Source organism: Pseudorca crassidens, chromosome 16, assembly GCF_039906515.1.
Source record: "Pseudorca crassidens isolate mPseCra1 chromosome 16, mPseCra1.hap1, whole genome shotgun sequence".
NCBI lineage: Eukaryota > Metazoa > Chordata > Mammalia > Artiodactyla > Delphinidae > Pseudorca > Pseudorca crassidens.
In genome coordinates, this window is record NC_090311.1 from 9,689,027 (window position 1) to 9,703,649 (window position 14,623).

Here is a 14,623-nt window from a genome sequence, read left to right on the forward strand (position 1 = left end):
TAACACCTGACGACTTAACATGCTTGAGAAGAAAGGGGAGGCCGAGATGCAGTTAGCTGCGGCCTCTGACCTTGCACACCCCACAGTAAGCTTCTTTCCCACCCTGCCAGTTTCTTGGGACAAGATCGGTACAGAGACGGCAATTGGCAAACACTTCTCTGCTGTGGACCCACGTCAGCTCCCTCCCAGCCCAGATGGGCACCCTTGCAGGTGTGGCCAGTGGGGATGGGTAGGCACAGAGAGCTCTAGATTAAGTGTTTGGAGCCAGTTGACCAGGTTACCCAGGCCTCCTTACCAGGCCTGTGTGTGAGGTTGCACTGGCTTAGCCAAGGCCTCCGGTCGGCCCGGTGGTGAACATCCTTGGTTCAGGTGCCAGAGACGCCTTCTGCTGATCCGTGTCGCCAGGCGCTTGTGCCACGAATACAGCCCAGACTCCGCTCTGCAGGCACAGCTGCCTGGCTTGCCCACTGGCAGAGTCAAGGGGTGTCCAGGAGGAACCCAGCGCTCACTGAGCACCACCAGGCATCTGAGCTCTGCAAGGGCTTCACACAGAACCTCTCGGAATCCATGCTGCTGACGGGCACGGTTCACCTCTTATGTACACATGAAGGAACTATGTCTTCAGGTTGGGCTGTCCCATGCAGAGCCCGCTACCCCACGTGGCTATTTCATTTTCAGTTTTAATGAATCAAAGTTAAATAAAATTCACAGTTCAGTTCCTCCCTAACCCTAAACCACATCACCCTGAAACCGGCCCCAGATTTTCGAGTGGCCTCATTTCAGGTGTGTAGTAGCCACACGTGGCTAGTGGCTGCCATACTGGATAGCGGAGATATAGAACATTTCCATCATCGTAGAAAGCTCCGGTGGACAGAATGTCTTAGAGGATAACCTCCCCAAGATTCCTTCTGGCTAGTAAGTTACTGATCAGGGATCCAAACATGGATTTGATGTCTGAAGCATTCTCCAGAAGAGAGGTTCCAGCCCTAGCCCTAACTCTCATTAAACCACTGGTCTTGAGCAAGCCATGTCACCTGTCCCAGCCTCCCCTTCCTCCTTTGCACAAGGGGCACACAAGTGGTACCTACTAAGGGTTAAGGTGCGGTGGAAATAAGATGCTAGATGTGGGCGTACTTTGGCCCAGAAGGAGGAATAAGTGAAAGGGAACTTACACTGAGGACTTACTTTGTGTTGGGCACTCTAAATAAAGTGGCTCGTTTAATCCTAGGTAGTATATACCCCCACTTTACAGGTGGGCAAACAGTTTCATCAAAGGTGATGCCCCCAAGGTCACACAGAACTAGAACTCGGCCTGGAACTTATCTGTAGACCTCCAGGCCTATGCTGGTCTCACACAATAGAACTCAATTCGACAGTCTTCTCTCTAAAGCCCAGAAGCAGGTTTGGGGCGGTGTGGCGGGGAAGAATGGCTCCATGCCCTGGGGCAGGTCCTCGGTTCAGCTCAGGCATCAAGGGGAAGCATATCGTCAGGGGCCAGATTCTGATTCTGGTTCTGCTGTCAGGTAGCTCCCTCGTCCCATTCCTATTCCGAGTCTCGACAAGAATGCGCCCAAGTTTCCTTCCAGATATCCAGCTAGAGTCTAAAATACCCATTTCTCAGTCACACCTACTGAAACGAACCTGCATCCTGGTCTAAAACAGTGGCGGTAATGAGAGGTTCCAGGAAGAGAAGCGGATGAGTTTGGACACATTCATTTGGAAAATCACCACCTTGCCCTGAAACTGGCCTGCGATTCTTAAGTGGCTCTTCCTGCATCAGATCCAGATGTGGCATAGCAGAGGCCTCAGGGCTGAGGGGCTCAGAAACCCAGAAGGGCTAGACCAAAGTAGTGGCGTTCCCGTCACAGGCACCTGGAGGGAGGGAACCAGCCCCTTGCCTTCAGGGCGGCTGCCACCTTTGGTGTGGCTGCCTCATCATTCAGCTTTCCAAAGTGACTTGGCATTATTCCCAAGGACAGATTCACCTCTAACAAAATGTGTTTTAATTGTGGAACACAAAAGCTTCAGAACATAAAGCCCACATTTTTAAAGGTCCTTTGACTTTTACAATATGATGGTTCACAATGATTGAAGCTGTGGCTCGTAATGTAAATCCACGTCATCTGTAGAGTCGTTAGTCCTGAGGTACTTTTGAACCACGTAACAAGCTCCTGTGAGCCGAGCAGGGTTAGCAGAGCTCGCGTATGACGGAAGCAGAGGCGTAGAGAGGTCAACCGGCTGGAGAAAGACTCATCCAGCCTCATGTCTCCCATTCCTGTGGGGTCTGTTACTATATCATTTGGAGACCTTGGGTATTTTCTTTGTTTGCTTAATTCCCAGGATGTTTTTGAATAAAGACGTTTAAAATGATAATAGTGGTTACCATTTGTATTTTACACTTACCATATATCAGGCATTATACTAGGTGGCTTTGGAAACATTCCATTTTAATCTTAATTCCAACCCTAACAGGGAAGTATTATTTTTCCCATTTTATAGATATGGAAACAGGATTGAAAAGTTAAGCAGCTTCTCCAAGGCATCACCCAGCCAGTAAGAGGTCTCTGGGATATAAACCCTCCATCTTACTCCATTGTCTCCCTTTTGGGAAGAAAATTGCTCCGAGGGAAAGAAGTGTCAGCATTGTAGCTCTGTAATAGCCCTGTAATAGCCCAATACTTCTCAAAAGGAAGTTTAAAATAATCCAAGCAATGTAACCGAAAATCGAACCCAGAAGGATGGGGGTGGGGACGGAGATCTGTCATCCTGGCTTTATCTGCTAAAAGACCTAGGCTTGGTAGCTTCTTTTCTTTTCCTTAATTCATACAGCTGTAGCCCTCCTCAAAACTTTATTCTGAAACTCAAAAACATGGTGTCACAGCTGGTAATTTTAGAAGGAGGAGGAGAGAGAAGGAAGAAACAGATCCAGTGGGAGGAAGGGCAGGAAGTCGCTCCAGCCCTGCCTTTAAGTCCAGCCGGGGCTTCCGGGACAAGATGCCGGCTGCCCCTCGCTGCTTCCTCCTTCTACCCCTCAACGCCTCAACCCAACTGCCCTTTGTGGTTTAGCCTAGGTGTACGCAAAGACCCAAAGCACCTGGGAATAATTTAATTCTCTCAAATGCACTAGTAATTGAAAACGATACCTTTCCAACCATTTCCCCAAATGGAAAAAAAAAGAGACCCCTTTAAATAAATATTCAGCAAAAACAAACTTCGTGATGTCCACGATGGATTCAGAACTACACATCTGATCATCAGTGGTGTGAAAGCAAAATGCCAAATTCTAGACTTTCCATCCACGGAAGACAGTCGTTGTATATAGAAATCCACAGCCAAGCCATCTGTCAACAGACTCCTATTTCTTAGAGTTGGGTGTACATGTACCCCTTGGGTGGAGGTGAGCAAAGCCACAAGATACCCACGACACATCCACCAGCAGGGCCAATTTGACGTCAAAAGATGGGAAACTAAGCAGCAAAATATTTGTGCTCCCGGCATCTACCTGGATATGAGATTGGGTTATTAAACTATCCTGTCACCAAGACAGAAAAGAGACATTTCTTAGATATTGAATCTGATCCGTGATATCAGCCCCATTCAAGTTAGCAGAATCTCAAAATTCAATAGATTCAACAGAAGCACGTCACCTGATAACCAAGAGAGTAGAAAACATGGTTTTGACTTGCTTTGCTCTTCTCGTGGCAACTCAAAGCATTATTTTTATGTTGAAATACAATACGATATGGTATACAATAAAAGATACACATAAAGTTTTACAATAAAACAAGATCTCAAAATTTTTTAACTTGAAGCAGATCGCTGTGGGCTACCCAGGAGGGGGTAAGAAAGAGTTCGCTCTCTTCAGCCGTGAAGACATTTTAGCAGACAAGGAAGTCAGCCCTGGAAAAGAAAGATGGCTGGGCTGGAACCTCAACCTCAAGAAGATGAACAGTTACCGCTCAGTTCACTGCAGGAGAAAAGCCCGTGCCACAGAACTGTAATAGGATACCTAACCCCTGCCAGGGGTTGGAATGCACTGGAATTGCATTTGATCAGATATCTCAGCCCTTACTGCAACTCAGCGAGGCAAGTATAGTTGTGACCTCCCCATTCTACAGATTGGCAAACCGAGGTTAGGTATGTAACCTGTAAGGTGCACAGCTGGGTGTGAATCCAAACTTCACCACCACCCTAGCTTCTAGCAGTGTCTGCCTCAGTGTGGCCACCCAACCTCCCCCAGACCGCTGCCAAAATTCACCTTCACGTGCAACACCTCCTGTTCCCAGGACGTGCACTTCTGACCTTGGCCGGACTTTCTCTGAGGCCTGCCCAGGTCCACGGCACAGCTCCCTCCTGGTGAAAGGTCCACTGGAGCTACTGAGCCTACCCCCAAGACAAAGCATTCCCTACGTTTGTGTTACAGTAGGAATGGAGTTGCCGGGCTGAGACATGAGGGTCACCGTGGGAAGTCTTGGCCTTCTGGATCATTCGATAGCTGTGAGAGCTCTGTGAGGAGCTGGGGTGCTCCAGGGGGCAGCTACTCACCATGTGGAACTGTTGAGGGCTTGGAGTGTGGCCGGTCCAAACTGAGATGCACTGTGGGTACAAAATACAGCCCAGCTTGCAAAGACTTCATATGGAAGCAAGAATGTAGGATATCAGATTAATAATTGATATATTGATTGCATGTTGAAATGATAATATTTGTGTTACACTGGGTTACATAAAATGTATTACTGAAATTAATTTTACCTGTTTCTATTTAGTTTTGAATGTGGCTACTAGAAAATTTAGGATTGCATTTATGGCTTACGTTCTATTTCTTTTTTTTTTAACATCTTTATTGGAGTATAATTGCTTTACAATGGTGTGTTAGTTTCTGCTGCATAACAAAGTGAATCAGCTATACATATACATATATCCCCATATCTCTTCCCTCTTGCGCCTCCCTCCCACCCTCCCTATCCCACCCCTCTAGGTGGTCACAAAGCACCGAGCTGATCTCCCTGTGCTATGTTATGTTCTATTTCTTTTGGACAGAGCTGGTCTATACCTTCCAGAGACCTTTGACTGTCTACTAAGAGACAGAGGTCACCCCGCCTGGCAAGCTGGAGGGGAGGGTCCATTCAGAATTCTTTCTGGAAATCCTTAGCCAATGGGAGAGTGGCAGCCCTTTTTCCTAAGAACCCAAAGCACAGGAAAGGTCAGCCCTTTTCCATCCTCATTTCCTTCAAGGACCAGGGCAAAGCAGGTTCTGGAGCCCAGTGATCTAAATAGAAGTAGACCATGGGCCACAAATGCAAGCCCGGAATGCAAAAGCTACGTAGGTAATTTTAAAAGGTTGACAGCCGCATTAAAAACAAGAAAAAAAGGTGAAATTAATTTCAGTAACATATTCTAACCAAGTACATCCTACATATTATCATTTTAACATATAACAATATAAAAATTATTAACGATGTATTTTGTATTCTTTTTCTTTGGCCGCACTGCACGGCTTGTGGGATCCGAGTTCAAAGCGCAGAGTCCTAACCGCTGGACCGCCAGGGAATTCCCTGCGTTCTTTTCTTCACACTAAATCTTCAACCTCTGGGGTGTGTTTTACCCTTAGAGCACACCTCCATTCACATGTGACCAGTGGCTGCCAAACTGGACAGCACAACTCAAGAATCTAAAAGTCTACCACCCAACAAATCCTCAACCAGAGCGAAGCGCACAGAACACCCATTATCATGTAAATGTCTACTGCTCTGTAAACTGTGATAAGTCACACAACTCCAGCCACTAAGATTTATGTTTGCAAAGAGTTCTGATGGCAGCAGAGAAAAAGGACTCAGAATGTAAACAGGAGAAGACAGTGGATGACGCGACACTAACATAACGAACACCAGTCATCGTTAGTTGGTGTGGTTGTGGATTCTTCTCCTTTTCTTTATACTCTTCTATACCTTACGAAGTTTCTAATATTAATTTAGAAATTATAATTTTAAAATTTAAAGTGATTAAAACAAAGAGCCATGAAATACTTATTGAACTACTACTATATGCCTGGTCCTGAGATCTTCTTGTTCTCCAAGAAGGTGATAAAACATCTAGGGACTGAAGAAGGAGCTAATATGACATTTATGGGGAGGGGAGGGGAGGGGAGGGAAGGGGAGGATTTTCCAGTCAGACATTTTTTCCTACGCTTTAACTGGGAACGTCAAAAATACATACGAGCAGGGGCTGCAGGGAATTTTGTGCTAAGTCAGCAGTGGAGACAAGTGTCGAATGCAGATTAAAACTGCATCTGTCTCGGCGGCGGCGTCCGTATCTCACTGGCCCAGAGTTATGAGAGTCGCTCTCGAAGGGCAGGAAAGGCAGCTGGGTGTCGGTGGAAGTGCTCAGACTCGAAAAACAGGTGATCGTGCATTCTTTCAGCATGTGTAGAATATGCAATAAATCATTTACAAAATGCCTGCAGCTGTTTGGTAGGCTACGCTGGCCAGCCACAGGTACTAATTTAAAGTCCAACCCCGCTCCGCTTCACACAAGCGTGTGCCTGCACACACATACACAGACACGCACACATACCCACGGAAAGCTCTGGAATAGCCAAAGATCGAAGGATGCTGCACAGCTTGGTCAGAATGTGTCTTTGCCACAGTATCTCCCTCTCCCCCAAAGGATGAAATCTCCCAGAAGCTGCTGTTGACAACAGGGTGGCATTTCACTTAGGAAAAGAACAGGCAGGTGTGCTGCAAAGTGTGAAGGTCTGGGATTCGCAGTTGCATCTATCATTTGTCCTCCTCTAATCTTTTTTTTTTTTTTTAACATCTTTATTGGGGTATAATTGCTTTACAATGGTGTGTTAGTTTCTGCTTTATAACAAAGTGAATCAGTCATACATAAACATATGTTCCCATATGTCTTCCCTCTTGCGTCTCCCTCCCTCCCACCCTCTCTATCCCACCCCTCCAGGCTGTCACAAAGCACCAAGCCAATATCCCTGTGCCATGCGGCTGCTTCCCACTAGCTATCTACCTTACTACGTTTGTTACTGTGTACATGTCCATGACTCTCTCTCGCCCTGTCACAGCTCACCCTTCCCCCTCCCCATAACCTCAAGTCCGTTCTCTAGGAGGTCTGCATCTTTATTTCTGCCTTACCCCTAGGTACTCAGCCATAAAAAGAAACGAAATTGAGCTATTTGTAATGAGGTGGATAGACCTAGAGTCTGTCATACAGAGTGAAGTAAGTCAGAAAGAAAAAGACAAATACCGTATGCTAACACATATATATGGAATTTAAGAAAAAAAAAATGTCATGAAGAACCTCCTCTAATCTTGAGAGGGGTGTGACTGCTGCTGGTGATTAGACATTCCTGCTTGAGATTAAGCAAAATTGAGCCCATTTGCCTCAAAAGGTAATGAACTAGATTAGGAGGTGTCGGGCTCAGGGGGTTGGGAGTCGTGAGGTGTGCTGTCTAAGGGGTGCAGGGTTTCTTTGGCGGGGTGGGGGATGACCATGTTCTAAAATTGACTGTAGGGATAATTGCACAACTCTGTGAATATATTAAAAGCCACTGAATTGTACACCCTAAATGAGCAAATTATATGCTTTGTGAATTACATCTCAATAAAGCTGTTAAGGAAAACAAAGATAAGCTCAGATATGAAAGCAACTCACTCAATTCCTTTCACAGCAATGGAGCTTGTAGTTATCTTAGCCACTGCTTTACCTGTATAGAGAACGGGAGTGACTAGGTGTTTCTTTCTTAGATAAAGACTCATGTATTAGCAGTACCCTCCTTTGCAAAACATCCAGCATGTCTCTGCCAAAGGCACGTATCATGGTTCTCCAAAGGCTGCTACCTTTTCACTGACCTTTCTGCTCCGCCCGCACTTCGGGTCTCGTCTGAAATGACCTCGCCCATGACAGTTGGAGCATCCTCCTCAGGAACCGAAGGTAAGGTGGATGGGCCGGGCCCAGAGCTCTTTCTGGGATAGAGTAAAAGAAGCAATAAATATTTTAAAAGGCATTTTTCTCCATGTCCTACTGAAAAGCCCATTTCCCAATTAAAGCTTTAAGTGTCTACTTCACCAAAATCTCAGGAAAAAATTAGCTTCAGGCAGCAAATGGCTTTGAGATGCCTTGGGATCAGTTAGGTCTCTCTGCATAACTCTGCATAAATAAATCCAGATTCAAAGGCAGATGTATTTGGACGCCAGAAAAACTTCTGATTGACCATAACCTGTGACCTTATAGTGCACTGCCAGCCTGTAAACATTTCATGCTTTGCGAACAGTTTCAGTTAGAAGAATTAAAAGAACACAAGGCAAGGAATAAGACACGTTAAACAGACACAGCTCCCATGCCTCCAAAGCACTTCTCACATTTTTCAGAATCACAGCACATCCAGAGATTGTGAGCAGGTAAATTTCAACAATTAGATATGGAAAATTTACCTTCTTCTAACCACCCATCTCTTTGATTGACTTTTTAAAACCAAGTGGGAACCACTTTTGAGGCTGACCCCGTATTCCCGTAGGAATTTATTCTTGTAAGTACCTCTCGGCGTCGAGCGCTTCTGGATCCAGGCTTTGCAGCTTCAGGTCCCGAATCTCGTCAGGTTCTGCAGGTGAGGAGACAGGCACCTTCCCATCGCCAGCAGGAGTGGGGGGCTCAGGCTCGGGCTGCCCCTCAGCCTGCGGGTACCCGGCCGGGCTGTCCCCGCTCGGGGCGGCTGCAGCCTCCATCCTCAGAGCCCCTTCACAGCAGCTGGGGTCCCCAAGGCTTCCTGGCAGAGCCGAGGCACAAGCCGCACCAGAGAATGTTGTCGTAGTACCTGCTTCAGGCAGGTGAGCACACACACGTGCCCCGGTCTCAGCTGTGCTCAAAGTGACGTCATCCTCTGCTTCCCTAGCAGCTCCTGCTCCCAAGCCGGGCTCCAGGGGAGTATCCACCACTTCCCCAGCTGGTGGCTCCAGGGTGCTCTGGGTGCCCAGGGCGTTCTGTGTTTCCGAGATCCCAGCAGCACCTTCATGCCTCCTCTCACCCCTAAGTGTGTCTGGGGTACAGGCCTCACTGATGGCCTCGGCCACAGTCGGAACAATCCCATGGGGAGAAGATGCTCCCTGGGCAGAGGTGGGCACCGACATGTCACCCAGAGCCCCTGGATGAGAAAAGCCCTGGGCACCATCTTCTCTGGGTTGACTGTCTCGGCTAGATGTCTCCTGGTGCTGTTTTCCAGGAGGAATTCTGTCATCTTGAACTGCGTCCCCTTCTCCACGGCTCTGGGGAACCACCTGCAAGTCAGCATCGGGAATCTCTGGAGAAGTCACCTGTGAAGACAGACCCGAAGCTGCTTCCTGCCGGCCGCTTTCCTGCTGGGAGAGGGCCTGACTCCCAAGCCCCGGCCAGCCTTCCCCAGACCCCTCTGGCTTCTTGCTTTCTGTCAGCATCTGTGGAGGCCCACTCGTTTCCTTCCCCACGCTGGCACCTGGCAGGCTCTGCTCTGCAGCTGGCCGTGCCGGCCCCGGCAGCTTTTCCGGAGCTGGATCCTGGGGACCCAGACGAGAAATCTCAGCCTCTACAGTCAGCTCTTGCTTCTCCTCCTTTGACTGTATCCAGAGTCCGGCAGGAGTGGTGGGGAGAGGGGCGATGGCCACTCCTTGAGTCCCATCTGGAAGCTTCTCCGGGCTTGGCGTGGCGAGGTCCTTGCCCATCACACTCTTCCCAGCTCCTGCCTTTTCTCCCAGTGTGCTCTGGGGCCGATCGGCGGTCAGGGCTCCAAGCACAGACTTCTCAAAGATCTTGGTGATGTGCTCTCTGAAGTCAGGGAGCCCAGCGATCATACTGGTGTGCCTGGAGCTTGCGTCTACACCAGCTGATGCTCCCTTCCTGGGATCCTTGGAAGGGCCTACCATCCTCTCCCCACTGCGCTCTCTCTCCCCTGCTGCATGACCTGCTGTGCTCCCCTCACTGGCAAGGTGTGCCGAAAGTTCACTGGGCTTGGCACTTGCCCCGGGAGTTCTTGAGCCTTTCTGTTCCTCTGCGGTCTGCTTTCCCTTGGCCAGAAGTGGCACCCTGTCCAGGTAGGGTATGGAGTCCACAGGTCCCTCAAAGGTCCCAGCTTGGGGGCTTCCGCTGCTGGCTGGCACGGCAGAGAGTTCCTCACCTGCAGCTCCTGGTTGCCAGAGGGAGGCAGGGGAGCCACACGGTACCTTCGTGGAGGAGGCATTTTCCAAGACAAGCAGGGGCTCCCGTGTGGGACAAGGGCTTTCGCCAGGAGCTCTGAGGCCTTGAGGTGAAACAGCTTCCACGCCACTGTCTTCTGCCCCTTTCCTGGCAGCACCCTCCATATGCAGGTAAGGAGTGTCAGGGGCAGCCTCTTCTGGTGGCCTGGACGACAGGAGCCTCTTTGAGTCAGGGACAGCCTGGGCTGCAGAAATATCCACCTCGCTCCTGGGACTCCCACCCAGCGCTCTGGCTGGCAGCAAGGCATCCTGGCAGCTGGCGGAGGGCTGCCCAGCTTGGCAGGGCTCACCTAGGGCACAGGTAGAAGCTTCCTCCCCAGGAGAGGGGCACTGCTCTGTTGGGAGGAAGCCCCCACTCCGAGCAGCTTCTCCTGGCTCCCCCGGAGCCCGCTGGGTCCCCAGGTCTCCTCCGTCAGCGTTCCCACCAATCCCAGCCGTCCCACCACCCGCACCTTGATCCTCGGCCGATGGGAAACTTTCAAGAAGCTTCTGGGGCTCTGCATCCGTGGCAGTGGGATGCTCCATTTCCTTGTGTGGGGCTAACCCCGACTGCCGCCTGCCCTCCTGGGTTTCATCACCGGCCTCTCTCTCTGGGGCCTCCTGGGTGGGTGTGACTCTGGGGCCGGCAGGTGCTGGAGCTGGTGGGCAGCGAGCTGCCTTCAGGAGAGCTACTGAATCAGGCCGACAAGGCGGGGCCCCCACTGTGTTCCCACTTGCCTTCTCTGTCTCACCCAAGTCCTGGAGCGGGGGCCAAGCGTCAGCTGCTTCCGAAATGCCTGCATCCCCGAGACATGCCTCTTCATGCTGGCTGCCAGCTTTCCGCCCATCAACCAGCTCCTGCTGGGACTTGTTTGGCCCCTGTCCAGCACAGCAACTTTCCTTTCTGCTCAAGCTACATACAAGAGAAGAGTCTTGTAAGGTGTCTGCGGCAGGAGGTGGGCCCCTGGACAGCTGACTGCCACTGCATTCCCCCTCTTGCCCGTTCCCCCCTAGTGCAGGCAACTCCGGTCTCTTTGGTGCTGACAACTCCAGCGGCTCTGTCGTACAATTCTCCGGAACCGTGTGCCCGGGAGGTGAACTTGGAGCAGCAGACGGACTGCCCTTGGGGAGCTCGCTCTGAAGTTCTGATTCAGAAGCCTGTTCCTCTGCTCCATGAGCGGGCAAGCTCACATCTTCCCGAGGTTCCACAGGTGTGTGGATCTGGGGAGAATCTGCACCCAGGTTCTTAAGCTCTGCATCACCTGGGTAAGTCTCTTTCTCGCTTTCGCACCGTTGGGACTTCTCCCTGAGCGTTTCGGAGGTGGATGCTTCTGGGTCCGTTTGGGACTGCTGGAGACGGTTCTCAGAATAGAGTGAGGGCCTCTCGGTTGCAGCCACTCGTATCCCGCTGTCCCCTGGGCAGGACAGGGTTTCCTGCTGATCTAGCTCCATGCTGAGGGTCGTGAGCCCACAGTCCACTGCCAAGTTCTCCTCCTCAGGGGGAGGTGGCCCATCGGTGTGGACTTCCTGTCCAGTTGCATCACGCCCCAGCCCATGGGCGTTGGGTGGTGTCACCGAGCCCTCCGCATCACAGCTGCCCAGCCTCTGCGCGGATGGGTGGCTCCTCGTCTTTATTTCAGATTTGCCCTCCGCCTCCTGGGCTTTGGGGACGACCTCTGTAGCAGGAGTTGACAGGAAATCCGATTTCTCTGATTCTAAAGCAGGAAGAGGGTCCATTCTTCCCAATGCCCCCACATCCTGAAAGGTGTCAGGATACTTGGTCTGCAGTCCTGGCCCCTCCCAGACAGCTCCCTCGGGAAAAACATGTTTACCGACTCCATCCGGCCCAGAGGGGGGGATGGGATCCTTCTCGTGGAGCTGGTGCAGTGAAGCAGATGCATGGACCACTTGGGCTTCTCCCATCATCCCACAGGCTGCCGAGCTCCAAGCTGCATCTTCTGATGGAGAGCTGGGCCTGTCCACGTGCCCAGGGGCCTCCTTTCTGAGTGGCTGTGCTGAGGCCATGCTGGGAAGGCTGTTGCTCTCCACCTCACCAGTTAGCTGTGAAACCTCGTCCTTTTCCCCCTTTGGGTCAGGCTTGCAGCCACAGGCTTCGGGTTGCTCTGCCTGAAGGTTCCCAGGATCTGCACCCTCGGGGGGCTCTGGGGCTGCCTCCTGTCCTCTAGGGTCGGCCCCAGGTTGTCTGCTTTCCGTAGCCACAGCTGGACCCTCGGGGGCTTTGCCTTCATCCTTTGGCCCCAGTGACCTTCTGGCATTTTCATCTGATGCGCCGGGAGGGGGAAGAGGCAGAAGCCCTTGCTGGACCTCATGGCTTTGCTCCCTATTCCAGAGCTCTTCCCTCTCCTCCGGGGGTGAAGGGAGAGGACCCTCTCCGGGGCCGCCTTCGGGACCCGCTCCCTCTCCTCCGAGGTCTGATGCGTGCTTCTCCTGTCCTGCCAACCCTGCTTCTGCCCGCTCTGTAGGAACGGGCCTCTCAGCATCGGAAATCATCTCTCTGGGCTGTTCTGCAGCAGCAGCAGAGGCCCGAGCAGCTGGCTGTGAAGTGAGGCTTGAAGCTGGGTCCGTTTCCTCAGTCGCCGCGTGTGGGGCGGGCTCGGGGCTCACAAGCAGGCCCCCCTCGGGCTGGTCATCTGCCGTCACACAGACGGCCTGACGGGGCTCAGCTCCTTGCCTCCCTGTCTGCGAGTGACCCCGAGCATCAGGGGCAACCAGAGTCTCCTCCCAAGAGTCCTTGGCCCCCGGTGCCAGGGCAGGACCCAGTGACTCCCAGGGCAGCTCTGTGGGCGGCGGATGCGCTCCCACTTGCCGCGGACAGCTTTCCCGGGCAGCGACCTTCGCTCCTGCTCCTTGGGTTGCCCCTGGAGCACTCCCGCTGGGAGGGCAGGCCCTGAGCGCCCCCGAGTCATCGGTGAAGTCCTGAGGCGGCCCCTCCACTTGGCATTTAGGGGCTGGATCTTGCGGGGTCGGGTTCTCGGGTTCTGGGGGGGACTCTTCCGGGCCGGCTGAGCTCTCTTGGCCTGGTCGGGCTGCAGCAGGGGCCATGGGGGCTCCCCGCGCAGACTCTGGCAGGGGAAAGCCACCTGCAGCCTCTTTCCCTTGGGACTCAAAACCACCAGTCCAGCCATCCTCTCCACACAGCTGCACCGTCATCGGCTCTCGAGGAGCAGCTGCTGAAATTCCCGGCACCTGGCCAATGGAACTGGAGGAAGACAGTTTCTGCCCCTCCTCTTCCTTCAGTCCTGTCTCTCTTCCGGCGCTGGGGGCGATTGCAACCACCCTGCGCTGAGTAGAGCTGTCCATCCCAGGGACAAAGGCTGCTGGGGCATATCCTGGGGCATTTGGGGAAGGTTCCCTCTGGGGGTGTTGAGCCAGGGGACAATCTTCAGGTTCCGCTGCTGGGCTTGCCAAGCAACCTTCCGGGGCGCCCTCAGCAAAGGGCACGGAGGCCAAGGGACTCCCCTGCTCCCAGGGCTCCGGCGGGCTGCGCAGTGGAGAATCTTCTTGGCCCATGGCTTCCTGTGGGTGCTTCGGCTCAGTCACCTCTGGGGACATGATGCAGGGATACCGGCTGGCAGCACCTTCAGAAGTGGAGCAGGAACCTCCATGCCCGACGCTGCCAACAATGAAAACATTTATTGTTTTATCAGTTCTCATGGATGCCAAGGACAGAGCCACAGCCCAGGCAGAATCACTGCACACCTCTCCCCACCAAAGGCCACAACACACACCAGCCTCGTGCATCTCGTTCCTCTCCATGAAGAGACACCCCCCAATCCCACCCCACCTGTAACCATGACACGTGCCCTCACTCTCTGCAAAAATTAGTGCAGAAAATCTCAAACATTCGATCTGAGGCTTTCCATGCTGGTCAGTAGAGAATGGGGAAATATGGAAACTAATTCATAATTGTCTACAATGCAGGAAACTCAGAAGGTTTTGAATAAATATAAACCATGGTAGAGAATTTGGATGAGCTCTCTGTAGTTTACAGAGAGGTCCTGAACACTTCTGCGGATCCTTAGATGTTCAGGAGAAAGGCAAAAATGGGGAAAGCCAAGCTTTGAAATCAAGAGCTATTCTTGCAAAAAGTTAACTCGATTCTTTACATTCAGCGGGTGGTACTGTGAGGCATAATCCAAAAATCAATTCTATTTAGCTGTGGAATTTCTGCATATGAACTACATATAAAATTCCTGGGAGCTGAACTACCTTCATACCCATATGTGTCTCAGCTTGAAATTACTTTGCTGTACAGTGTGTAAAGAAAAACTGTGAACATGCAGGAAACTTGGGGGAATATGGCTCAGAGTCAGGGACTTGCTATAGATCATTAACTATCCAGTTACTGTAAAATAGCTTATCACATCCCATATTTAGACTGTGTT

At 51.5% G+C, this 14,623-nt stretch overlaps 1 protein-coding gene across 15 annotated transcripts in view; it reads right to left on the minus strand.

Annotated features, from left to right (window-relative positions):
- The window catches only part of TACC2 (transforming acidic coiled-coil containing protein 2), a 205,304-nt gene that overhangs the window by 127,798 nt on the left and 62,883 nt on the right, over window positions 1-14,623 (minus strand). For 11 of the 15 annotated variants that reach the window (XM_067709185.1, XM_067709176.1, XM_067709183.1 and 8 more), the window contains 3 exons: window positions 8,551-13,851; window positions 7,866-7,979; window positions 4,546-4,596 (listed from right to left, as the gene is read on the minus strand). In XM_067709185.1, coding sequence (XP_067565286.1) covers window positions 4,546-4,596; window positions 7,866-7,979; window positions 8,551-13,851 — 5,466 coding nt within the window. Of the gene's footprint in view, window positions 1-4,545; window positions 4,597-7,853; window positions 7,980-8,550; window positions 13,852-14,623 lie in introns of all 15 variants that reach the window. The other 4 variants (XM_067709184.1, XM_067709180.1, XM_067709175.1 and 1 more) reach the window with 2 other exon arrangements.